General features: G+C 41.4%; 1 protein-coding gene across 50 annotated transcripts in view; it reads left to right on the top strand.

Annotated features, from left to right (window-relative positions):
- Window positions 1-26,297, top strand: part of Clasp2 (cytoplasmic linker associated protein 2) — a 181,493-nt gene that overhangs the window by 64,867 nt on the left and 90,329 nt on the right. For 42 of the 50 annotated variants that reach the window (XM_087560097.1, XM_087560099.1, XM_087560105.1 and 39 more), the window contains 2 exons: window positions 8,834-8,980; window positions 25,099-25,178. In XM_087560097.1, the coding sequence (XP_087416223.1) occupies window positions 8,834-8,980; window positions 25,099-25,178 (227 nt within the window). Of the gene's footprint in view, window positions 1-8,280; window positions 8,470-8,833; window positions 8,981-25,098; window positions 25,179-26,297 lie in introns of those variants that run through there. The other 8 variants (XM_087560127.1, XM_087560129.1, XM_087560131.1 and 5 more) reach the window with 2 other exon arrangements.

The following is a 26,297-nucleotide window of genomic DNA, read 5'->3' on the forward strand; positions in this document are numbered from 1 at the left end:
GATCCAAATTCATACATAATACATTTGTGTTTACCTTTTTACCTAATTCAAAGCAAAACTTTGAAATCAGTTTTATTCTTGTTGGGCATCAATGGGAAGAGAGGCCCTTGGTCCTTGAAGGCTCGATGCCTCAGTGTAGGGGAATGCCAGGTTGGGGAGGCAGGAGGGACTGGGTGGCTGGGTCGGGGAGCACACTCATGAAGGCAGGGGTTTGGGGGATGGAATGGGGGGTTTCCGAGGGGAAACCCGGAAAGGGGATAACATTTGAAATGTAAATAAAGAATGTAAAAGAAAAGAAAAATGCAAAAAACAATTTTATGTGTCATGCGTTTAGTACTGTCTAGCCTGACTGGTAATGATCTCACCAGTAATTTCAGAACTGGTTTCTGATCTAAATTTGACCGTTAAAAAACTCATTCTGAGCCTGGTGGTGATGGCACATGCCTTTAATCCCAGCACTTAGGAGTCAGAGGTTGGCAGATCTGAGTTCAAGGCCAGCCTAGTCCATAGAGTGAGTTCTAGGATAGCCAGGGCTACACAGAGAGACTCTGTCTCAAAAAAATCAAGATGGATGGATGGATGGATGGGTGGATGGATGGATGGATGGATAGATAGATGGATGAAGGGTGGATAGATAGATAGATAGATAGGAGAAATTTATTTTTGACGGAGAGGCAGGTAGATATCTATGATTTGATTCCAGTTTTGTTTATAGGCTAGTTTAGTCTACATAGTGAGACAATGTCTCTGAAAATTGAAAAGCAATAAGCCTTCACCTATTCTCTAGTTAACTAAGCTTTTTATTATGTTGATTTTAAGAAGTGAAAAATCACATGGCTGTCTTTTTATCCCAATGCCAAACATGGTTTAACAGCCTGAAAATGTTTGTTGGACCCATATAACTCTCAGTAACATTGAAGGAACACATCTGAAAGACCGGCTGAACCTGCTCCCTCTAGACAGGAAATTTAAGTTTTCCTACGTGACCTAAAATAATTGAGTTTCATTAGTGAAAATGAAAAGCCCAAACAAAGCCTGCGTTTCAGAGCTTTCTTAGCTCTGGACCTAGGAGTGGGCTGACAGCCCAGCAGAGCAGTGCGCTCCTGCCTCTGCACATGCCTTTGAAGGTGGCAGAGGGAGCCTGGGCTCCTTCTGTCAGTGCTCTGCTTTTCTCCTCTGCTGCTGTTCGTCCTTCCTCCCTCTCCCATGTTTTCCTTTTGTCTGGTTTCCTCCATTTCCCCTGGAGTCCATCTCTTCCTTGTCTTTTCCCTCTTCTGTCTACATCGCTTTCTCTTTATGCCTGGACCAAATCAGAACAACAATTCAGTTTATTGTTTTGCTAAGTCTTATTCAGGCCATACAGACAGTCTAATACATATTAAACTAAACTGTTCACTTTTCTTGCCCTTTGGTTGAAGTAGTTTGCATGTGCCAGATAAACTTTTTGTGACACCTTCTAGGAATTTAGGAGGATAGTTTTTTTTTTTTTACTTTTAAAATTATTTTATTATGCAGCAGAGTGGCCGTAGCAGAGTCATGCACACAGCATAGTGGCCATAGCAGAGTCATGCACACAGCATAGTGGCCATAGCAGAGTCATGCACACAGCATAGTGACCATAGCAGAGTCATGCACACAGCATAGTGGCCATAGCAGAGTCATGCACACAGCATAGTGACCATAGCAGAGTCATGCACACAGCATAGTGGCCATAGCAGAGTCATGCACACAGCATAGTGACCATAGCAGAGTCATGCACACAGCATAGTGGCCATAGCAGAGTCATGCACACAGCATAGTGGCCATAGCAGAGTCATGCACACAGCATAGTGACCATAGCAGAGTCATGCACACAGCATAGTGACCATAGCAGAGTCATGCACACAGCACACACTTCCATACACTCACCCTCTGGCTGTGAGAAATGTTCATGCCTTGCCACAGTGTGTACCAGATTTTTTTGAGAAATAAAACTTTATTGCTATTTCTAGTCTGTTCATCCTTTTTCTCTCATTTGAATAATAAAACACAAACTAGTGTTGCTTATTTATGAATGCATCTAAATATAATAAATTGTATGAAGAGCTTCTTCTAACTAGAGAATTGACATTTAAAAAATTAATTCAAAACTTCGAAAATGTATGGAACCAGATCCCACACTGCAGAGCTCTTTCAGTCCCCTCACTTCTCAGTAATTGCTCCATGGCCTCTCCCTTGACCTCACCACCTGTCTGTTCCTGTCACCCTTCCTCCTCCATCTGTGTTGATATGGCCCATTTCCTTCTCTTCCCTTTTCAGTCCTTGTCATGTAGGCAGCACCACACCTGCTCAGCAAGTGTGTCCCGCACTCAGCCCTTTTTAACGTCAGCTTTCTGCCTCAACCTCTGTGAAACACTGGTGTGCGGACGAAGCTGCTGGCCGCCATGGTTTTCATTTGCTTTTTGTGGTCACATGTTCTTTCCCAGTCTGTAAACACTGGAAGGCCTACTTCATATGTACCAGACAGGGTCTTCTGACTTGTCTTACTAATTATCCCTTGAGTTGTGTCACGTCTCCGGTTAGCCCTGTTTCCTGAATTTAAGTTTTGGCTACTATGTTTTTATCTGTAGAAGTTCTGCTTAACTGACAGATATCTTTTTAAATAGTCCTCCGCTCCCTACAGTTTTCCTTGTAGGAAAACATGCCTTTCTGTCTCCTCTAGAAATGCAGCTTTTAAGCACACCTGGTCATGTTAATTGTTTACACTTGTTCTTGCTGTGATGTCTTGTTTCCCCCTCGGTTTCCATCTCTTCTTCATCTCCTTTCCTTCATCTGTGTCGATTTTTCCTATTCTCCATCTTGTTCCCTTTTCCATCAAGCAGCTTCTTCATCCTGCTCGGATGTTAGTTCTCCTCTAGCACCTTTGGGCTGCTCCTAGGAACTTTGTGTTTGCTCTTACAGCCCACAGAAGCATTTGATTTGATTCATTTCTTGTCTCTTTCTGCCCCTTTCCCTCTCCCCTCTTACTTACCCCTCCACCACTTTTATTCATTTAGGTATCCTTTGCTTCTGTGTGATGGTGGTGCTACTGCTGATGGTGTAGGGTGTGTGAGCATATGCTAATGAGCCCATGTGGGCATGGGAGTGGAAAACAGTCTTGGGCTTCAGTCCTTTCCTTCCTCGTTGTGTGAAACAGGATCTCTTCATCTTTGCCTGCTACATAGGCCAGGCCAGCTCCTGTAGGAGCACTGGGCTGATGGATGTATATGTTTTGTTTATATGTATATGTCACTTCACCCAGTTTCCTGTGGGTACTAGGGATTAGAATTTAGGGCCTACACGCACATAGCATGCACTTGACTCACAGAGCCATGTCCCTGAGTGATTGGTTCTCTTTTGAAAAAAGTTTGGAAAAAGAAAAATAGACATAGGAGAATTAGCACTGACTTGTGGCTCCCCATATCTTATGAGTTCTCCTTTGGTGTACTGAGTTTTACCTGCGTGTCACATGGTTTTCACCTGCTCCTTTTACCAGACAGTATCGTAGAAGCTTTGATGGGCTCATTCTATCTAGTCTGTGTTCTCTTGTTGTCAAACATTGTTTGCTGTTAAGATTTTTAAAAACCAGGAGTCTTATCAAGTGAGTGCAGTTGTTTGCCTCTGGAATAGTTCCTCAAAAACCTTAGTAATACTTTCGTTAGAGACTGAAAGCAGACGCTTGTCTAGACATTGCTGCACGTGTTGACGCTACACAGTAGTGGTCCTACCAGCAAACGGTATGGTCCTGCCTTCTGGTCGTGAGCTGCACTGGGAAGGGCAGCTCAACAGCAACAATAGGAACCAGAAGAACAGCTATAGTATCTCTTAGGATGTTCGGAGTTTACAGTTAGCACCCAGAGAAAACTTCATCAAGGTGACAGAGAAACAAAGACATGGAGGTTTGACCGAGATGTAGAGAAGCACTAGGTAGAAGGTACATGGGTGGAGACCCAGAACACTCATAACCTCTACATTGATTGTAAAAACAGGTTTAATTTGAGGATTTGTGAGAATTAGTTCGTAAACTCCTTTATGGTAAGAGAATGTGAAACCTTATTGGTAGTAGGTAAAAACTGATTGTTCTCTTCTCTCTTGTTTTTGAAGACTTCCCTTTCATGAAGTGTTAGTGTTTTGTTTGTTTCTAGTACAGGGAATCAGACCTAGGACCTTCAACTGCTCTACAGCTGTTCTCCTACTCAGCTGATTCCTAAGCCTCCGCTTTCTATTTTGTGTACTTGAAGCTGTTTCTAGGTGTGTAAATACTCAGTTTTTAGTCCCCCTGTTGAACTGCCCCCTTTATCGTCTTTATCTCTAGTATTGCTTCGTTGAGCTGCTTGGTTTGATATAAATGTTACCTACTCCCTTTCTGCCTTGTGCTTGTGTGGTCCACCTCCCCCCACCCCAAGTTGTGCTTGAGTCGTCTGTCCCACACTTGCCCTTGTGTGGCCTATCCCCCCTCTCTAACTTGTCCCTCTGTGGTCTTTACCCCCACTTATCCCTGTGTGGTCTGTCCCCCTGTCCCCTGACTTGTCCCCATGTGGTCTGTCCCCCTGTCGTATCCCCCGACTTGTCCCCATGTGGTCTGTCCCCCTGTCTTGTCCCCCGACTTGTCCCCATGTGGTCTACCTTCAGAGTCCGGCTTTCCAGCTTTACTTCTCTTCACATATCTCAATCAACAGAAGTCATCCTGGCAGCCTTTGCTCATACACTTTAGTTCATTTAAATTTAAGGAAAATACTTGCAGATTTAGAATCTATTTTATTTTTATATATTAAATAACACTATAATAGAATGTTTTGATGTAATTTTTAAAAATTTTTTTTACTTGAATTACATGTATATGTGCATGTCTGTGTGTAGCATGTGCACATGAGTGTAGCTCAGTGAAGGGGAGGAGAGTTATTGGGAGTCTCTGGAGCCAGACTCACAGGTAGTTGTGAGAATGCCTAGCGCTGGGACTAGGAACTCAACTGTGGTCCTGTGCAAAAGCAGTAAGCACTTAAAGGGCCCTCTGTCCAGCCATGTGGTTTTTATTTTGTTTTTAAGATTTATTTTTAGTTTATGTGCATGGGTGTTTTGCCTGCATGTGTGTCTGGGCATCACATGTGCTCAATGTCTGAAGATGCCAGAAGAGGGTGTCAGATCCCCCTGTAGCTGAAGTTACAGACCCCCGTTAGCCTTCACGTGAGTGCTGGGAACTGAATCCCGGTCTTCTAAAGATCAATCTGTGTTCTTTTTTTTTTTTTTTTTTTTCTTTTTTTCGGAGCTGGGGACCGAACCCAGGGCCTTGCGCTTGCTAGGCAAGTGCTCTACCACTGAGCTAAGTCCCCAGCCCCTCAATCTGTGTTCTTAACTGCTCAGCCATAGTTCTAGTCTCTTTATTGATGCAGTTTAAACACAAGAAAAAAGTCAAGTTATACCCTCCCCCAAAACGAGATTATTTTTAAAAATTCACGCTTTCTAAGTGGGTCAGTGAGATAGATGTGTTCAGTGACTGTTTGTGCCTAATTGATCTCGTGTTATGGGCAGTGGAATGAAAAAGAAGTTCAACGTTGAAGTTTACTGCTTCAAAGAGTAATGCATATTAGATTATTTTAAAATGCAAAATGATTCTTGGTACTTCAGCATACAGGAAGTCGAATTCACATATTTACACAAATATATAAATTATTTCCTATTACATCTTTTTTAATATCTAAATCCTTGCATACTTTATATAAAGATATGTTTCTATAATTTTTTCTCTTTTATGTGTACATTTACCCTAGTTTTTTTATATTTGGTTTTTACCCTAGACACAGGAATTGGCAAATTGTTGCTTATGGGCAAGTCCTGGCTATCTCTTGTTTTTCTATGTGAAACTAAAACAAAGCCATATTGACTCTTTACAGTTTGTATGGTGCTTTGTTCCCATATCATAATTGAGCAATTGCACTAAAGAACATTTGTGTATAGATCTTAAAGCCTATATTTGCCATGTGGCCCTGTTTATTAAAGAGAGAAGTTGACCAATGTGATTGTTAGGAGATGATCTTATTAGTGGGGGGGGGGTATCAGGCTGCATGCTCACAATTTCTGATGTACTACAATGGATTCATACCTGAGAATCTGAATTTTGGGGGCTGTCAAGATGGCTCTGTAAGTAAAGGCTTTAGTTGCAAGCCTGATGTCCTGAGTTCAGTCCCTTGGATCAATATGATCTCCATATGAGTGCTGTGGTGCATGGGTACAAATACATAAAATAAATAAGTGTAACCATCATTTACTCCATCTCTAACAAGTGTCAGCAGTGCTGAGCTTTTATCTGAATACCACATATTGAGGAACACTGCTATAGTATATTACTAAATACTCTAGATACCGTATTATTAAATACATCTTTGATTTCCTGTGGTCTCAAATAAATACATTAATAATAAATTACATGTTGAACATCTCTTATCTGAAATTCTTGGGACCAGGAGTGTTTTCAGATTTTTGTCCTCTTTCTGTGTTTAGAGTATTTTCATGAGTCCGTTTATATTTAGCTGAACATTCCTAATCCCCCAATTCGAAATACAAAATGGTCTTACATCTGAAACTTAGCATTATGTCATGAGAAAGCACTGCGTTTCCAACAGTTCCTATTTTAGATTTTTTAGAGATGCTTGGCCTGTGGTTTGTGTGCTACTTGTAATAATGCTGAATCTGTAAAGCCTTTAACTTTCTCCTAAGAGCACAGCTTTAGAATAGGTACAGACTCTGAGCAAACAAAATGTCTGTGAGCAGTGGGATGAGTGGGCACAGTAAGCCGTGATACCTTCATACCAGAGAACCCAGGGACAGCCTGAACCTTCCAGGATTATCTACCTGTGGTGACGAGAACCAGATGCCACAGTAGACACTGTACTTCATTACTGTCTTGTGGGGATGCAGAACCGATGGGTGTGAGAGTGCTTATAAGAGCCAAGGCGGAGGCAGTCCTTATAGCTGGGTGCTGACTATACTAATACATTTGTTTGTGAAAATTTATTATTTGTTTCTTGGAATTGTATGCTCACCTTTGTTATTATTTTTTTTTAATCCTAGTAGCTCGAAACTGTTAAGAGTTAATTTTTTAAATGCTAAGGACACTTAGACTTTTCAGTTCTTGTGTGTATAGGAGGAGAACATGGTTTCCATGGGAACTTCTGCCTCCTCTTTCAGTGCCTGACTTTCTGTAGATTTCTGTGTCTGTTCTATCGTGTGTGTGTGTGTGTGTGTGTGTGTGTGTGTGTGTGTGTGTGTGTGTGTGTGTGTGTGTTTAATAGTGAACCAAAAGAAGTTTATTCTGAATTGTTTTGGTATTCTTAACAGAGAGATACATATAAATATAAAGCACAAGTTCTAAGTTCCTTAATTTCTCCATCCTGGCTTCCTAACTGTGTTATGGCAAAAGGATGTTGTATTTAAACTGGAAGAATCGGGGGCTTGGGGATGGAGGGCAGAAGTGATGTTAACAAAACATTTGCTGAAATAGAATGTGATCTCAGACTGTTCATTTTTTACCCCAGTAACAGTCTTAAAATTTGTTGGGGTCTCGTCTTTGTCCCTGTCTAATAGTTATACTGGTGGTGAGTCTTGAATTCAGGGTGAGTGGGCATTTATATAGTGAGAACAGAAAGGACAGGAGGGAAATTCTCACGTACTGATCTGAAGTCTGTGGTAAAGCTGCTTCTCTGCCTCACCCATCTTGTTTGTCATGGTTGGTTTGTGCAGGGTCCTAGAGAAAACCGTTTGTCAGCAGAGTGCGTGGCATCTCTCTTGTGAGTGGGGGAGGGAGGAGTTGACTGGAGGCTGGTGGGCTTGTGTGAGGAGAGGACAGCAGTGTGACTGTGCATATTCCAGCCGGAGCCTCTGAGTCACTTAAGAGAAGAGAATATTTGGTTTCCTTTCTGTCGCTCCCGTAGGCAGCACATTGTGAGGTTACATACAGAGTTAATTATGCACAGCAGTGAGCCCTGCTGTTCCCATGCTTTCCTGATGCGGTAGCACCCAGCACAGTAATTATCGCTGAAACTCAATGTCCTAGTTACATGGATTTCCATGGGTAGAACGCAAGAAACTACAAACCTAGATTTATAAACCTTTAGCATGAAATGCGTTTACATTTTTCATAGAGGATGCATTGTAAGTGTATAGAGGATTTTTTAGATGCATGGAGATTTTTTACCTTTCATCAGGCAGTAGCTGCCATAAGATGATGTCACCTTGCAGCTGATTGGCTGTTGCAGCACCTAGGGCAGGGAAGAGAAAGAAAAATGCCGGCACAAACCTCAGTGGTGGTTCTGTGGTTGTTTCTATCTATTTTTGATAGAATCTTTGATTAGTATCAAATTTACTGTATTTGGCCATGTGAACTATTAGGAGCTATTCTAGGGTGAGGGAAATTCGGAGGAATGAGGCGGCTGATTTGCAAACGGATCTGTGATTGTAAGTTGCAGAATCTGGGTATAGGAATAAGGCAGGGCGTGCTAGAGGATTGACTATGGGAGGGGCTGGCAGAAAATGCTTATATGAGCAGCAAAAAACAGAGATGCTTTGACTGCTCTCAAGTTAATATGTTTCCTTTAATGTCTGAGTTGGAAATGTGACAATATGGTATTTTTATTTTAAATCACAGAGGTTATTTTATGTGGTGTTAAGCAATATATAAATATTTATTCAAAGAATCTTTATTTTCTTATTATGTGTCTTACCTAAATAATGATTTTTATCCATAGCTTTATTTATTTTGAGTCTTCCTGGAAAATGGAAAAAGCTTCCTTAAGGATTTATTTTCTTTTGCTTTGTGCAGATAAAAGCTTTGACGATGAGGAATCAGTGGATGGAAATAGGCCATCATCAGCTGCTTCAGCCTTCAAGGTTCCTGCACCTAAAACTCCTGGAAACCCTGTCAACAGCGCACGGAAGCCCGGTTCAGCAGGTGGCCCTAAGGCTGGAGGTAATGCAAATGCATCTCAGGTCCATGTGCATGCTTCATGCATTGTGGTGCTCAGTGCTTCAGAGCGTGTGCTCTCCATGACTGCAGCAGAAATGCAGGGCTGGAGACACTGTTACACATAGAAAGTGTACTGCCCTTTAGACGATGACTACTATAAATGGTAACTTCCGGTAAAAATGTATGAATTTGTGTTTTCTTTTGGGTGCTTATTTTTCAGATGCCAGGTTTAAAGGAAAGATTCAAAGAAGTGGTCTTTTGGAGTGTGTCTTTGAAAGGGAGTGGTATTTCAGGACTGGGTCGATTTTGGGTATTGTAGCTGTCAGAGCTTTGAGGTACAGAAATAGAGTATGTTTTCACAGTGTCTAGGTGTAACGGACACTCCAGCATTTAAAATGGCTGAATACACTGAATAATTTGTCACAACAGGAACTGGATGATGATGATCAAGGAAAACTGCCTCAGAAATGGTTTCTGGGTTTGATAATAATAAATAAGGAAGTGGGGGAAGCAGGCTTTTACGCAGTCTTGCAGCACCTCTTGGAGCTTTTTAGAATCTCTGCCTTATTTTTTTAATGGTATTTTTTCATATACTCAGTAGGATCCATGTGTAACTACCTGGTGTGATTTTCTGCAAGATCTGTCTGACAGAATGAGTCTGTAAGGACAAATACCTATTTGAATGGTAGAGGTCACTCATCTTAAAATACTGACACGTGTGTGTGCTTACACATACACACAGTATCTTGGAAACATTTCGTTCATAGTAATTGATGTGAAAATCAAGGTCTTTACAGTTTTTGTGTTTTATCTTTTTGTCTGTGGTACTTTGATTAACAACAAAACTGAAAGGAAAATAAAAACTGCCTGTCTTCTACTATGTTGGTTCTGAAAGAAGCTGTGTTCTATTTTAGCACAACCAAACATGTTTTCTAAATCATATGATTAGAAATATAGGGATGTATGCCTGCCCCCCGCCTCGTAGCTGGGGGGTCTCGCTATATAGCCCTGGCTGGCTGGAACTGGCTATGTAGACCAGACTGGCCTTCAACTCACAGAGATTACCGGCCTCTGCTTCTCGAGTGCGGGTACGAAGGATAAGCGACACCGGTATCTCATATTTAGACTTTAACTCTGATATATCATATAATGAGAAAGAATGCCCATAAGCGTGTTCTGCACTACTAGTGCTGTAGCACATGATGCTCTGTGACACCGTCTGATCTTCAGGAAGATGCATGTGGTAGTCTTTGGTGTTCTCTAACAAAAAGCGCCGTTCATCCTTACAGGGGAGGTTTTTCCTGATCTTTAATGACTGAATTACAGAATTCTAATCTGTGATAATTTCACAAAACCTTTGCTAAAAATAAACTGTATGTTAAAAATATATGAATTACTATCTGGGTGTATATTTGCCATAATACTTAGCATTCTTATGAATCCTGACTAGTAGTTTATAATTAGTTCTGGTTTTATGAGTTAATTCTGGAGTAATTTATTTATCACCGGCCACGTGGTTCTCTGATATGAGAAGGTTTCTCTTGAAGGACTGACTTAGTCCCCTTAGCCTATGGCTGGCAGTCTGCAGTCCTTGCAGGTAGGACAGTGTGAGGTAGGCCTTGTGTCATCCTCCTAGACAGTGACTCTCCTCCTCTTCTTTCTTTTTCCTCTTCTCACTCTTCAGCAATCACACATTCATTCTCGTTTCTCTTGCTATCAATGCTCACTTGATTGTCTGTCTGGTTGTGGGCTTTTTGAGATTGTCTTCCTTCATGGCCTAGGCTGACCTCTAAATCCTAACTTCATGTGTGTGAGTTACAAGGATAAGCCTCCGTGCCAGGCAGCTGCCTGTTCTAAGAAACACATGTCTGGCCAGAGAGTACTGATGTTCTGAAATTAATGCATTCTTGCCTGTCAGTCTTTCTTTGAGAACTTACCTATAGATGCTCTGGTATTGGCAGAGACGCTGACTTTTAAATTAGCTGTAGGGAGTTTTCTTAGAGTCACTGCAGCATCTTTGTATCAGAAGAAACCTTGGCCCTCGCAGAGCAGCTCTGCCTAGTAATCCCGGTGGTGCCAGCTCCAGTGTGTGAGGACAGGAGCCGGCTGTAGATAGAGTCAGGAGAAGATGTCACGCGCACTAGCTGTAGTGCGGAGAGAACGCCTTAGTTACTTCCACACATGCCTGTGTTTTCATGAGAAGACAGAATTGGCACTACTTGTATTACATCACTTTGTATACCCCTTTCCTACCTGTTATTTTATCCTGTTTTTTCATGGTCTTAAATTAGTTAAAAATTATTTAAATTAAATTATTAAATTAGTTAAACATGTATGTGTAGATATTTACATTGCCTTTAGTTTTCCTGCAAGTGTAAACTGTTGCCACTCTTTCATGTATATCTTTTCACATGTCTCCAGCGCCCCTGTGGCTAAGGCTTTGGTGATGCTGGTATTCAGTTGTTGTTTAGTGGCCTTGTAGTGCCGTACCCATGCCTGTTACTGAGGCATTCCACAGTGCCTTGGTTTTTGAGGGCAGTAGAAGTAAAGGACTTGTGCAAACAAAAGAAATACAAATAAATCTAATTAGGGACAGTCTCTTCCTGTCCCCCGGGCTTCTCCTGCAGCCTCAGCTGCCTTGAGCTTTCTGTTCCCCTCTGCAGCATCCTGAGCACCAGCATCCTGAGCACCAGCATCGCCGTTGGGCTCCACCTGCTTGACTCACTGGAATGAGTTTCTGGAGTTTACTGAATGAGAAGATAGGGACATTTTAAGGTTGGGGATGTTTGTTTGTTTGCTTGTTTGTTTGTTTGTTTTAAATTTGACAGAGTTCCCCAAAAGGATCATAAACCTAGTTGTGGCTAAAATAGTTCTTGAAGAATGTGTGTGTCCTCGCTGTCTGGCTGCCGTCCTTCCCTCCCCTCCACCTCCTCTCAGTGGTTTGGCTCATATTCTTCACTTAAGAGCCTAAGGACTTGATTGTCTTAGTTTAATTGATGAACAACTTCGAGTCTACAGAAATAAAGTAACTTACATAGAGTTGAATATTTAATAAGCAAGCAAAGTATAAAAATAAAAATAAAAATCATCTTGCTGTTGCTGTTGCTGCCACACACTCATTTTTGTGGACAAATGGGGTTTTGCTGGCTCTGTGTCCCCAAAGTTTATCAATGACCAATAGTGATCAAGTGTGTCATAGTGGAGCTTAGCAGGTAGGGCCCCAACAGGACACAGTAAGCAAACCTGTGACTTTTACTTTGTAAATGTAAAGATCTTCAAATATTTTCTTGTTGAAATGTATCCTTCTTTGGTATCCTTTAGCTTGGGGTTGTTTCTTTTTAATGGTTGCCTGGAGCCCAGGCTAGCCATCCGCTTGCTGTGTGGCCAGGGCTGACTTGGAAAGCCTGGTCTTCCTGCAGGTAGTACCGAGCCTGGCTTTGAGATTGGGTTTTTGAAGTTCATCTCCTGACTTACAGGATCCTCTACTACTACACCAGTTGTTTGGCTGCTCTTTGTTTTGTAAAATAAGAGAAAGATTAGATGGTGGTATAATTCCATAGTTTGTAATTAGCTTTGGATTGTGAGGTTAATAACTTGTCATTGAGACATAGAACTGGACAAATCCTGTTTTCAAAAGTCCTTTGTCTTTTCTTGCTTAATTAGGTGACCATTTAATTGTGTTTGTGTTGTTTTCCTTTAATACCAAGGCTACTTTGAACCTCAGCACTCCCCAGTGGAGTCCACTCTGGACTTAGCAGGCAAGGCCAGCCCGGAGCGGCCTCAGTACGTAGACGGCAGCTTTAGCTTTCAGCTCTCATTACTAGGAAGACCAGCATCTCAAATCTGCGGTGCCCGTCTCCTCACGGAGTTCCTTGTTTATTATTTGCTCGTCTGTTACACAGTGTTCTGACACATGTATGCCTGTATGTCAGAAGAGGACACCAGACCTCATTACATATGGTTATGTGCCAGTGGCCTGCCTGGGGTGAGAAGGTTCCAAGGGAAGACAGAGGTGGGGTGTGGGTCAGGGGAGTCATGGGGAGGGGAAATTTATCTGTCTCCCGCAGTACTTCTGTCTACAGCTCTGCTAGTCTAAGGCCAAAGGCTGCTGCCTTCTAGTATAAACTCTGTTAGCAGCCAGCAAAGGAGTTAAGAAAGAAAGCTTAATTTGTAGTGCTCCCTTCTCTGACTCAAGAAATTCTTCATGTCCAGGTGAGAAACTTGGATTTGTTAACTCTTCGTGTGCCAGAGAGAAAAGAAAAGGAAAGGAAGAAATTGATTTACACAGAATATATACATACATTTTGGTTGGGCCTGAGCACCTGCCTCGATCAACTCCACAGGAATTCATGCTTACATACATACATATATAACTACATATGTACATATAGACAGACAGACATATACATATGTACATTTAGTGGATGGGGCAGAGCCCACAAGCCACCACTTTATTTCATCTCTCTGGCCTTTTTATAGTCAAAAGTTCTTAGAAAATTACCTCATAGATAAAATGTCACAACAAGGGGTTGCAAAGGATGTTAACAGTAAGCTCAAAGCGGCAGTTCACTGTGCAGTTCACTGTAAGTTCAGAGCAACAGGTTCACACGGCCTTGCTTTATCACAGTGCACACCTGTGGCTTCATCCTTGGACCTGACCTAGAATGGATGTTTTAACTTGATCACAGATTTGTCCCAAGCCTATTCCTCTTTTTAGCATCATTGTGAAAGTTCCTTGTATTCCTTTTTTTTTTTAATTTTATTTATGTATACAGGGTTCTGCCTGCATATATGCCTGCAGGCCAGAAGAGGACACCAGATTTCATTACAGATGGTTGTGAGCCACCATGTGGTTGCTGGGAATTGAACTCAGGACCTCTGGAAGAGCAGTCAGTGCTCTTAACCTCTGAGCCATCTCTCCAGCCCCCTTGTATTCCTTATTATGCAGCCTTTACTTACTATTCTATGAAGAATGGATATATTCTATTTTTGATTCTAACTTTATTATATCTTTCTGGCAAAACAACTAAAACCATTTCTTTTTTTTTTCTTTTTTCTTTTTTTTTCGAAGCTGGGGACCGAACCCAAGGCCTTGCGCTTGCTAGGCAAGCGCTCTACCACTGAGCTAAATCCCCAACCCACTAAAACCATTTCTTAAAACTTTTTTCCTAAAATTATTTGAATCAAATTAGGTGTTCTATAAAATCATTAATTCATTTAAACAGTCTTAATTCATGAAAGCTCATCTTCATGTTGATCTGAAGAAAATTTGCTCAATAGAGTGGGCTAATGCCCATAAGTACTAAGGCTATGTAATGATGACAGGAAAGGCATAGCAACTGCACGAGGCAGTCCTGAGATGAAGTCTTTTGGACATTGCTTCTCAGAGCTCAACCATCACAGACCATGGAAAACTGATGGGCCACCTCTAGGAAAGTCACCTGCTAGCCTTAGCCTCTCCTAGATGGCTCCTGACAGTTAGGAGCTGCCATGTGGTTGCTGGGACTTGGGCTAGAAAAGCAGCTGTTGACCTCTGAGCCATCTCTCCAGCCCTCTTTCAGTAATGTCTAAATACCCACTTGCTACAGATGATGCTAATCATTCCCTCTCCTCAACATACATACATTTATACATACATACATACATACATACATACATACATACATACATACATACACACGTGCACACATACATAAAGAATAAGCATGACAGGACTCACATTTACCTAATTTCAAAGCATATGCTGTTGATGAGAAGCAGAAGTTCACTAGTAGGTCTCCATGTCTTTGTGCTGTAGCTCAGCTCGTAGAGCACTTGCCTCATATCCATAAGCATAAACCTCATGAGCTCAGACCTCACATAACCCTGACACGCAGACCTCACATAACCCTGACACGAAGGAAGTAGAGGCAGAAGGTTTAGAAGTTCAAGTTACAGTAGATGTTTCAGGCCAAACTGGGCTGAGACCCTTTTGATAAAGAAACAACCAACAGAAAACCTTTCTGTATGTGTGCTTTGGTTTTATTTTCCTTCTTTGTTCCTCCCTTGATGATGAGGAAAGATCTTTGAGTCAGAAGATGTTAGCACTAATGAGGTCTGAAGGAAGTTCTGACCGCCTGTTCATAAGTGGAATCCCAGAATTGACTGCTTTCCCCGAGATAGTCAGCTGTAACTGGGATGGGCTGAGGACCCGGTGATGCACCACTGTCAGACTTCCTTTTGCACAATTTCTGGGTCATTTCCTAAAGAAAAGTTCATATATATGTTTTTTACTTTTTGTCTCAAATAGTAGAAGTTTCTTACTAAGTTTGGAACTTAGAAGTCAGCTAGTCACCATTCCAACTTAAAATCTTTTTGAATTTCCAATCTGTGCCTCATAAAGTCCCCCAATACCAAGAATCTTAACTTTACCTTCAAGGTAAAAATGATTTGAGAAAATAGAAGTTATTGTGAGTAGGCGGCTGCTCGTTTTGTCACTGTGTGGAAGAATGGATGGCTTTTACTCTGGTCACATTTTTAACCTTAGTAGTTTTTTTTCCTCCTATGTAAATCTTAAAGTGTCACAGACATTTCTTTGTACAAGATTTATTTTTTGAGGCACTCAGAATATTTAGGAAAAAGATGACAATTTTGTTGGTATCTGAATATGTGAGTTGAAGACCCATACTCTACATGTAAATCCTTGTTCCCATCTGCAATTGCCTGTGGAACTCACTCTGTGCCCCACTCCGTGCTCTGTCCTGAAAGCACCACAAAGAGAGATCAATTCAAGTCGTATTTCTGTGACGGGGTCTCATGTATCCCAGGTTGGCCTTGAACTGGCTGTGTATCTTAGGATCACCTTAAAATTCTGATCCTTTAGCCTCCAAACACATAAGTGCTAGGACTGCAGGTGCATGCCCCTGCACCCAGGTTTTTTTCTGCTGGGGATGTTGGGACCTGGGGCTCTATTCATGCTAGGCAGTGCCTCCTCCAGCCCCAGTCTGAGGTTGTTAACCTAGAAAGACACTAGAGTGCCTGTTCATGACCTTATGACCCAGAGATAATTACTGGCAGCATATGAGTTCCCATGCTGAATCTCCCTGTTCTTTTTGATGAAAAGTGATGTGTTAGAGCATTGTAAAGCTGTATAGACACAAATCTATTCCAGTTCTGTCTCAGAAAGATAAATTTATCATTAAGAAAATTTGCCTGTGTGGGACATTTTCAGCCTCATTGTAGCTGTCCATGTAAATAGAGGTTTCTAATAATGCTGCAGTTCCAAGCTCGTGCTTATGTCTGTGTGCAGTCTGATGCAGCTGGATTCTTATTATTTCTGTAATGTGCATATTCTGAATGAATCTTTCCTTTCCACTTAATCTTTTTAAAAATATTTTTATATATTGCTTGCCAATGAAAAAAGTTTGGACACATAGTTCCATTTTAAATATAAAAATCATGGTAATTGCTACAATAAACAATATAATTACATTTGAGGGGCTGGAGAGAGGTGCTCAGCAGTTAAGAGCATGCACTGCTCTCGAAGGCAAAGCACGCTTGCTTCCCAGCACCCACACTGGGCTGTTCACAAGTACCTGTAACTTCCACTCTGGGCAGCCAATCCCTCTGCCTCTGAGGACGGCCCCTGCACACACTTGCACACACTGATGCATTGCATACAGTTTTAAGTAGTCTTTCAGAACCTTGGGGAATACCTTGCCTCCGTAGTGTCATCAGGTAGAAGTGACTGGTGTATGTTCTCTGTCCTTCTACAGCGTCAGTCCTTTTTATTATGTAGGTCCTAAAACTAGATTCTCTCCTCATTAAGGAATGTGTTTTCAGTATTAAGAATGGAAGCTATTACCTCCACTTCAGTATCTTTTCTTAGTGTGTTTTCTGCTACAATATGCCTTAGACTGGATAGTTTATAAAGAGGCTTACTTTCTCTTGTACAGGGATGTTGGACAGTGTAGTATCTTGTTACTGCCATGTGCTGAAGGTCTTCTGCTATGGAGGACACCACATGCCAACAGTGCCCAGGTTCTTTCCCTCTTGTAAAGGGAAGTCTCATCAAGCAACCCAACTTTCACCTTCTCCCAAAGAGAGAGTCTCTTAAAATACTGTAGCCTAATTTGAGAAGCACAATAAGCATCTGGCACAAGAAATTGTGGGGAACACTTTCAGTTGGTAGCCAGGATTTTAAAAGCTTTTTTTTTTTCATGTCATTAAAGTCGTTTGCAATGAATGTCATGACATTAGGGAGAATGCAAATCTCATAATATGATATTTTTTGTGTCTCTATTTTGTAGAAAATTCCACTAAGTGAGATTACTTAATCCAGTGTTGTGTGTCTTTACATAGTATTATTTTACCTTCTCCACTTTTGTGTATATAACAGCCTTATTAGCTTTTGCCATTTTTATATGTGAAATGATTTCTTTTCTATCTGCCTTACTTTTGGCCAGCATATTTACTAAACATGTTTACAAACATTTTTGGCCACATGTTTACTAAAGTCCTTCACAGTTTCTTTTTACATTTATTTTACTTGTTTGTTTGTTTGTTTTTGTTTTGTGTGTGCATGCATGTGCACGCATGTCAGTGTGTGTGTGTGGGGGGGAAGGATTGGAGGAGTTTGTTCTCTCCTGCACAACTCGAGTATTGAGGATCAAACTCAGGCTGGCAGAAAGTGCCTGAAGACGCTGAACGGTCTTAGTAGTCCCCTAAGACTTTCAGTGTGCTTCTTTGTAATCCTGAGGCATGTCAGTGCACAGACAACACTAGCCTCACGCTCTTGGGATCTTTTTCTTCTAATCAGGTATAGAAATGCTGTTTTGTCTTATCAGTTGATTGGATTTTTTTTTTTTTCCGGAGCTGGGGACCGAACCCAGGGCCTTGCGCTTGCTAGGCAGGTGCTCTACCACTGAACTAAATCCCCAACCCCTGATTGGATTTTTAAAAAATGATAGATTCTATTTTGTCTTTCTTTACTCTCTTCTGGCATTTTTGCAACAGGCTTCACATATTTCTTAATTATGGTATCTGAAATATCCACTCTTTTCTGTTTGACTCCAACTTTGCCTTATTCAATAAAGACTTGATTAAGAGTTGGGCAGTGGTGGTACACACCTTTAATGCCAGCACTATGGAGGCAGAGAGGCACATCTCTGAGTTCGAGGCCAGCCTGATCTACAAAGTGAGTTCTAGGATAGCTAGGGCTACACTGATAAACCCTGTTTAGAAGAAAACAAAAAAACAGAAAAGAATTCAGTAAAATTATAAAAATAGTCTTAGTTTCCTATAAGAGTAGGGTTTTTGTTTTTATTACATTGACATTAATATACTGGGAGTTTATTTTGTATAAAGTGGCAGTGTGCCCGTCTTAACTTCCCTGTATTTCTTTTTTTTTTTTTTTTTTTTTTCCCTTTTCTTTTTTTCGGAGCTGGGGACCGAACCCAGGGCCTTGCGCTTGCTAGGCAAACGCTCTACCACTGGGCTAAATCCCTAACCCCTCTGTATTTCTTTAAACATGATCAGTTAAGTCAGTACAGCTAAGTAGAATATTCTGTACTCCATTGAAACGCTAGCTTTGTAACAGGTTTCTATAGGGTTTTTGTTTTTTTGTTTTTGAGACAGGGTTTCTCTGCGTAGCCTTGGCTGTCTTGGAATTCACTTTGTAGACCAGATTGGCCCAGGCTTTGCCCAATTTGATTTTCCATACTTTTTATTACTAAGAATTTTTACAAGTAGCACAGTTGGTAAATAGTACACTCTTATCACTTGTATGTATAACAGTAATTCTCCATATTTGTATAAATTGTCTTCAGATAGATTTTCACAGCTATGCTTTTGTGTAGAGAAACATAACAAAGTAAATGTAAACCATGCCATTTCACCTCTAGTTAGTAATGACATCTCTAGAGTTAGAAGGCATGCTCAGTTATGACTGCGGTACGATTGTTGAATACAAGAAACTCGTGTGATGTTATCTCTAAAATAGTCCCATCACCAGTTTTCTCTCTGTGATGTTGATATTTTAAAGTCTTACAGTTGTCTTTTTGGATTGCCCCAAGTGTTTTCAGACTTCTTTCTGATGTTGTTTAACTTGTTCCTATAGCCCCTTTATTTTATATAAATTTATTTCTAACATATATGACTACCTCTCTTCAAATACTTCATTCCATATTCAAATTTCAAGTGTCCTCTAAGAAATTTTCAAAGTAAAGTAACCTTTTGCCTTTAAAGCAAGGATGTAGTTATACTCTCTCACATAGTTGGTGACTTAGTTCTCAGGTGATTTTGTCTTTTTCTTTAAAATGTCTTGTCTGACTTTAGTTAGTGCCTTAAGTCCTGTGTCTGAGTTCTGAGTTTGCCTACTGCTTTGCTCTTCTTCCTGCAATGGCTGTGCAGTCTCTTGAATTTTTGTTGCTGCTTGTGGTTCTTTTCCTCTTAATGTTTGGACTTTGTTTTTCAGTCAGCTAGTTTTATCATCAGAAAAGCTTCTTTCTTACTTCACTTTCTTCTTTATTCTGTCTGTGTAGATGTTATTTTGGCGTTTCCTGCATAATGTGTAGTCTGATTTGGATTGAAGCTTTGCTCAGTTTAAACTGGCCCTCTTCTGTTGGTCTGTGGAAATGCATACACATGCTGTGCCGGCTTTCTACTTCAGAATCCGGAATCATTTTGTCTCTCTGGAGCCTTTTTGTTTCTTCTTTTCCCTTGCCCTCCTGTCTTTGGAGGGCACTTCCACCTTTTAAGCACCACTTAATTATGATCCTGGGGACACCTTCCGCAGATTCTGAGTTGTCTCTGGTGGTCTTAGACATTTCTTTCCCATGCTTCCTTGTGGTTTGCAGCTTGAAATGTTTTTCTTCTTCCTTATCTTTTTTGTTAGCATGTTCTGTAGTTTTATTTACTTTTTTTAGTGTCTGTGGATTTATATACAACATTTACTTGAATATTTGCTTTGACTAGACATCTACATATTCATGGAGTCAGGGTCTACTGTAAGTTTTGTTGGTTTGCCTCTGGGTTTTTACAGGGAGGCCTCATTCTGCAGCCTTGGCTGGTCTGGAGCTTGCTATATAGCCATGACCTCAGACTCACAGAGCATCACCTGCCTCAGTGCTGGGATTAAAGGTGTGGTTCTCAACTGTAGTTTTTCTACTTGATAAATGTTTTTAAGCTGAATACTCTGTTAGCATTGTTAGTTCTGGGACCTTAGTGAACAGACTGTCCTTCCCTACTTTCTCACGTTTGCTTAGTTGCTTATGTATTCCGTAGGCGTCACGGAAGCTAGCCTGTCCTGCCTGTGTAGACCAGGAAGCTAGCCTGTCCTGCCTGTGTAGAGCAGGTGTGGCTTCAACTTCTGATCTGATGGCCTTTGCCTCCTGAGTGCTGGGGTTACAAGCATTATTACCCTGTGCCTGGATGAATCCAGGTTTCTTTGCTATGGTTTGAGTGTGTCTGCCAGTTGTCTATGTGGTGTAGACTAGCTCCTCAGGGGGCATTATGGAGAAATGGCATGTAACTGCAAAGAACAGGTCACTGAGGATGCTCCTCTTATAAGGGGTTAATTTTCATGGCCCACATAAAGAGTGAGCCCCAATCTGTCTGCATTCATATCTTGCCACTCTGATTGTTTCCTCTGTGTGTAGTGCTAGTATATCATTGTCCTGTCGTGAATGTTATGAGGCTCCCGAGACTTGCAAACTTCCAACTTCTGACCAAAATTGGGTCTGTTTTCTTCCCAATATTCCAGTCTCAGACATGTTGTCATATTAATAAAAAATAAGCAGATACATTTATCATATTTAAGTGTTTTATAAATCTACAGGTGTGTTTTGAACTTTCCATTTTATTCTTTACCTGGTCTATCCCTGCTCCACGGTTCTGTTATCATAGTTATTTTAGTTCTTAAGGTTTTACATTTCATAGATAATATACTCAGTTTGTTGTTTTCTGCAGGGCTGTTGGAATAGTTCCTGACTTACTACTCGTCTAAGTAATTTTTAGTCAGTCTGGCAAATCTGCTTTTGTGAGCCTATTTATTACCGCTGTACCTGGGCAGACTGGGCATCTTTATGGTGACAGTTTGTCCTGTCATGAATGTGAAGTTTATCTTTGTTTATTTATGTGCTTTAAATGCCCAATACCTTTTTGTATTGCTGTGATAAAACACCATGATCAAAAGCAAGTTGGGGAGGGAAGGATTTATTTTAGCATAAAATTCCATCTCTGAGGGAAGTCAGAGCAGGAATGTAAGCAGGGAGAAGGAACTGGAGGCAGGAGCTGATGGAGAGGCTAGGCCCCTTGCTGGCCTGTCCTCGGGGCTGGCTCAGCCTGCTTTTTGTGGCTCCCAGGATCTCCATCAACAAAAATGGGCTGAAGACTTCTTCACCTTCAGCCCCGCCTTGTAGAGGCCTTTTCCTCTTAGGTGCATTTAGCTTTTGGTTTAGGTTGGCATAAACTAGCCAGTGAACCCTTTGGTTCTACCCTAGATCAATTTGGTTGGTTTATTCCTAGGCGCCCCCAAGTATGTTTTTATTAAACTTTGTATGTTTTCAAGTTTGGGTTTGTAAGTCTGCCACTGTCTCCCGTGCTCACAGAAGAATTTGATTTGTATGTATTGGTTCTATAGCCACCTTTAAATTTAATTTTAGTAATTTGGATGGGTAGGGTATACTGTTTCACACGCTTTGAACTTCTCCCCAAGGACATTACCTCTTCCTGTATGAAGCGTGCTCTTCAACAGCAATTGTCTGAGATGAGCATCAGCTAGACTGGAACCTCCATTCACACCAAACAGGCTTTGGAGATTAGTTCTATTTTGAGTAGCCCAGCTATTTAGAGTCTGTTTCACAAAAGGCGAGTTTATTCCATATGCTATCATAGACTCTTTAAAATGCCTTAGATTTATCATTTCTGTAGGGTGCCATCCTATCTTGCCATAACCATATTCCACAGTTAGCAAGCATATGCTGTATGACTACTGGGAGAGCTGATGGTGACTTGTAACCCAGGGCCGCCCCTCCTCCCACTCTGGTGGCAAGGTTGGTTTTGAGATTAACCTTTTCTCTCAAAACGGGCTGTTTCATCAGATTGTTTTCCCATTTCAGACATTCTTTCTTTCTCAGGCCCCTTCATTTCCACCCACAATTTTTCTAACTGCTCAGCCATTCTTCCATATCCTTGTTTGAAACAGAATATATGAAGAAGAAAAAGGCAAAACAGAAAATCCCCTCTGGGAGAAAAATGAGAGCTATCTCAGTGGTAGCAGCTGCAGTTAACTTTGTGCCTTTTGAAAAGGGGAAAGAAGCCTCTATTCCTTCATCCCTACAGTCTTCTCTACAGCACTGGAAATCAATTCCCTCTCTCCCTAGCCTCCTTGTAGTGCGACTTCTGCTACTTGGTGGTTTCCTCTTTCTACCACCCTTCTTCACCCTTTCAACCCTAACACTGGAGAGGAGAGACAAGAGGATACAGGAGTTCCCTGAATAAAGTCAGAGGTCTGAAAGAGGGTGAGGTTATCATTAGACTACTTCCTGCTGAGTGAGGTAATCAGGTCCCTTGGAGCGAGTGCGATCTTTGCCATCAGGACATCTAATTTATTATTCTTATTTTTCTTTGGCCATGACTAATTAACAAGTGGCGACCGATGACAGCCAACAACCCATCCTACCTCTCAGGGCCCTATCACTTACATATACTAAAATAAAAGTCCTCAGGATTCCTCTCAGGGCCCTATCATTTATATGTATTCTAAATAAAAGTCCTCAGGATTCCTCTCAGGGCCCTATCATTTATATATACTCTAAATAAAAATCCTCAGGATTCCAGTGTCACACGTCACAAAATTGATCAGCAGCTGGCAAAAGTCATGTACCTGCTAGAGCCTGAGAAAAGTCATAGTTGTAATCTTTTGTGGTTTTGTTTGTTTGTTTTTCAACCAAAACTCCAAAGCTCCCCTTCTCCTTTTTACTCCGTCTCTGACCCCAGTGCATAGAATGGTGTTATCCACATTTAAAGTTGGGTTTCCCTCTCAGCCATTTCTGGAAACACTCTTACAGAGGTGGACTGGACTCTAAATACAGCTAAGCTGACTGTGAATATTAGTTATCAGTGTTCAAATATTTCAACTCTGGGAGCACTTCAGACTTTGAATTTTCAGATTAGGGATACTCAATGTTTTTTGGTGAATTGTGAATATGAAAGTGGGGCCGAAGAGATGGCTCAGTGGTTTAGAAAGCGTATTGCTGCTGCAGAGGTTCTGAATTTGGTTCTTAGCATCCATATTGAGTGACTTACAACTTCCTGAAACTCTAGCTCTGGTAGATCTGACGTCTTCTAAAAGGCATACATAGGCATACATGTAGACAAAACATACACACAGAATAAATAACTTAAAACACTGAAAACAGGATTGTGGGAAGCAAGCATACACCAGCTATTATCCCTAGAGCTCTGGGTACCAATGTGGAGGCTGCAGTAACTAGAGCTTACCTTCTTACCATGAGGTAATGCTGTTGTGGTCGGGAGCAACTTCAGAAACTCATAGAATGGTCTCTGACTATTGAGTACCCGGCCACAGAGGGGGCATCATATCACCCCCTTCCAAGGTTCATGGGACATTGTGGAAGAAGGGGAGGAAAGAATGTAAGTGCTAGAAGAAACAGGAGAGAAGAGTGTTTCCCTTGAATGCACTCTTTAAGCATCATGTACGGTTACGCTTTTTAACTCACAGCTACTTTGATTACATGCCCAAGATTGAGTCTCAGAGCAGTGCCATAGAGAGGGAGGAGTCATGATGCACTGCTTCTCCTTGATGATTTTTACACAGTTAACGGATGATGATGATGATGATGATGGTGATGGTGATGGTGATGGTGATGTGAGAAAGAGAGAGAGAGACAGAAACAGGGAGAAACAGAGACAGGGAGGGAGGGAGGGAGGGAGGGAGGGAGGGAAGGGGAGAAAGGTGCTCCTAGTGTAGCTCATGCTTTTCTAAACAAACTCTGAAACAACCCTAATTAAACTCTTGCTCCCCACCCCAAAGTACCAAGAATAAAGAGACATGGCTGGGAAGAGACGAGAATCCGCGTGTGATCAGTAATGGAAGCAGAGGCATATACTATAGAAACAAATTACATAGTGTATAAACATGGCAATTCTAATCGTATCTAATTAAGATGTTAATAAGAAACTGTAGAACTTTAAAGAGATATCCATCAGTCTTGGGCTCAGCTGTCTGCAAAAAGGCATGAGCTGGCTGGTGCTGTCTTCCGAGGACTGTGAGCGGAGGCAGGAGGGTTAGAAAACTGTCAGCTGGAGCAAGTGGTCTTCGGAGTACTAGAGTTTTACTAAGAAGAACAGAATGCACCCTCCACCCTGCAAAGGGGGCGGGTCCCTAATTCCTGTAGCTTTCAGTTATCACCTATTGATAGAGCTTAGCAGAAAACCAACAGAAGACATTGTAGTGGGCTTTAGCTCAGCATCTCAGGAGAATGGAGCTGAGATCGTAGCTTAGCCATCAGCTCTTATGGTTGCTACTTACCAGCTAGGGCATAGAACACCTCACTAACATTGCTTGTCTGGGTGTAATGAATGGAGGTTATATAACCAAACCAACACCCTCATCTCTTTCACGCGTGTTCTAAACACAACATCATGTATGGACTTTTGTTCCTGTTGCTTCACATCAGTTTTTTTGAATTTATTGTCATTTAAGGTTGCCAATTAATGATTGATTTAGGATTTGAGAGACGTTTCTGTTGTGTCATCCAGACTGGCATTGGGTGTGCCACAGTCTTGCTGCTCAACCTTCCAAGTGCCAGGATTACAAGCTGGGCTGCCACACCTGACCAACTATTCAGTTCTTCGCCTCAGCGTTCCCGTTACTGTGTCCTTGCCAATGCCTGGCATGGTCATGGGGTTGGGCTTCTGCCGTCATTGTCAGGGAGGAGCCAACTACTACCGTGTGTCTGGGCCTTTCTGGAAGTTGCCCTGTTTTAAAACATTTTTGTATTCACTGGAACATCCTCCAAAATTGTGTGATTGTTCATATCAAATGGATCTTTCACTTTGTCCTTGTTGCTAAGATACCTAAAATATACAGTAGAAATTAATTTCTTTTTAATTAACAGGTACTTCTAAAGAAGGAGGGGCTGGAGCAGTTGATGAAGATGATTTTATAAAAGCTTTTACAGATGTTCCTTCTATTCAGGTAAGGTGTCCAGGGAAGAGGCATCCCCCCATGGTACTGTCTCTGCCTCTTCGTCTCCTTTTTTTGTTTTTGTCACTTTAAAAATTTTTATTTGTGGGCACAACTAGAGTGCTCAGGCCAAGCACTTTACAGTGCAAGTCTGACAAGCTGAATTTGACCCTGAATCCCACATAATGGTAAATGGAGGAGACCAATTCCATAGTTGTCTTTGCCTACAAACATCATCCATAATGAGAAGAGGAAATGTGACAGGAAATCTAGTAGACTCTTTCTATCTAGGATATGCATTAGGATGAAATGGCTGTCTTTTAAAAGTACTCCAACCTTGGAGCAGTCATTGTGGAAGACAGTGCTGTTTTCTGTCATCTGTAGAGTTCTTTTTCTGAGTAGGCTTCACAGCCCTCACAGAACTGTGCTCACAAGACAGGCGGGCACACCTGCAGTGTCTCACACTGCTGAGTGCTACAAACAGTGGACAGGAAGTACTAACGTTGCAGGGCATGGCGTTTTCCTTCACCAAACATAGAGGTTAGATTAGCGGCTGTGATATGAGGAACTTGTACCCAATTAACAATCAATAAGCTGCCTTTTCAAGATGTTCAGTCCACAGAGGCTGGATCTCCCTGCTGCCAGCAAGGCCTTAACTCATCCTTGAGTGACCCTTTCTTCTGTCCACCCACATGGCCAAGAACACCAACATTTCATAACATTTAGCTGGGTAGTGGTAGTGGTGCATGCTTTTAATGCCAGGTCTCAGGAGGCTGAGACAGGAGGATCTCTGAGTTCCAGGGCAGCCTGTCTACAGAACAAGGTCTAGGATAGCCAGGACTACTACATGGAAAGACCCTGTGTCCAAAAAAAGAGAAAATTTTAAATGTTTAAAAAAGTTTCCCCTTAAACGAATGTATAAAAGATATATTAGACATTATCAAGACATTAATCATTGTATAATTTAATTTTCAAATTAGTTTTTCAGTAAAGTTTAAATAAAAATGAAAGTACATTGCAATGTCAGTTATAAAGTTCATAGTTTTCACCCCTAGGGAATGTTTGGAGGCTGACAAGCAGACATATGAAAGTTCTTCCCCTGGAAGGACTAAAGGAGTCAAAATGACCGTG

The sequence above is a fragment of the Rattus norvegicus genome, chromosome 8 (genome assembly GCF_021556685.1).
Source record: "Rattus norvegicus strain SHRSP/BbbUtx chromosome 8, alternate assembly SHRSP_T2T, whole genome shotgun sequence".
NCBI lineage: Eukaryota > Metazoa > Chordata > Mammalia > Rodentia > Muridae > Rattus > Rattus norvegicus.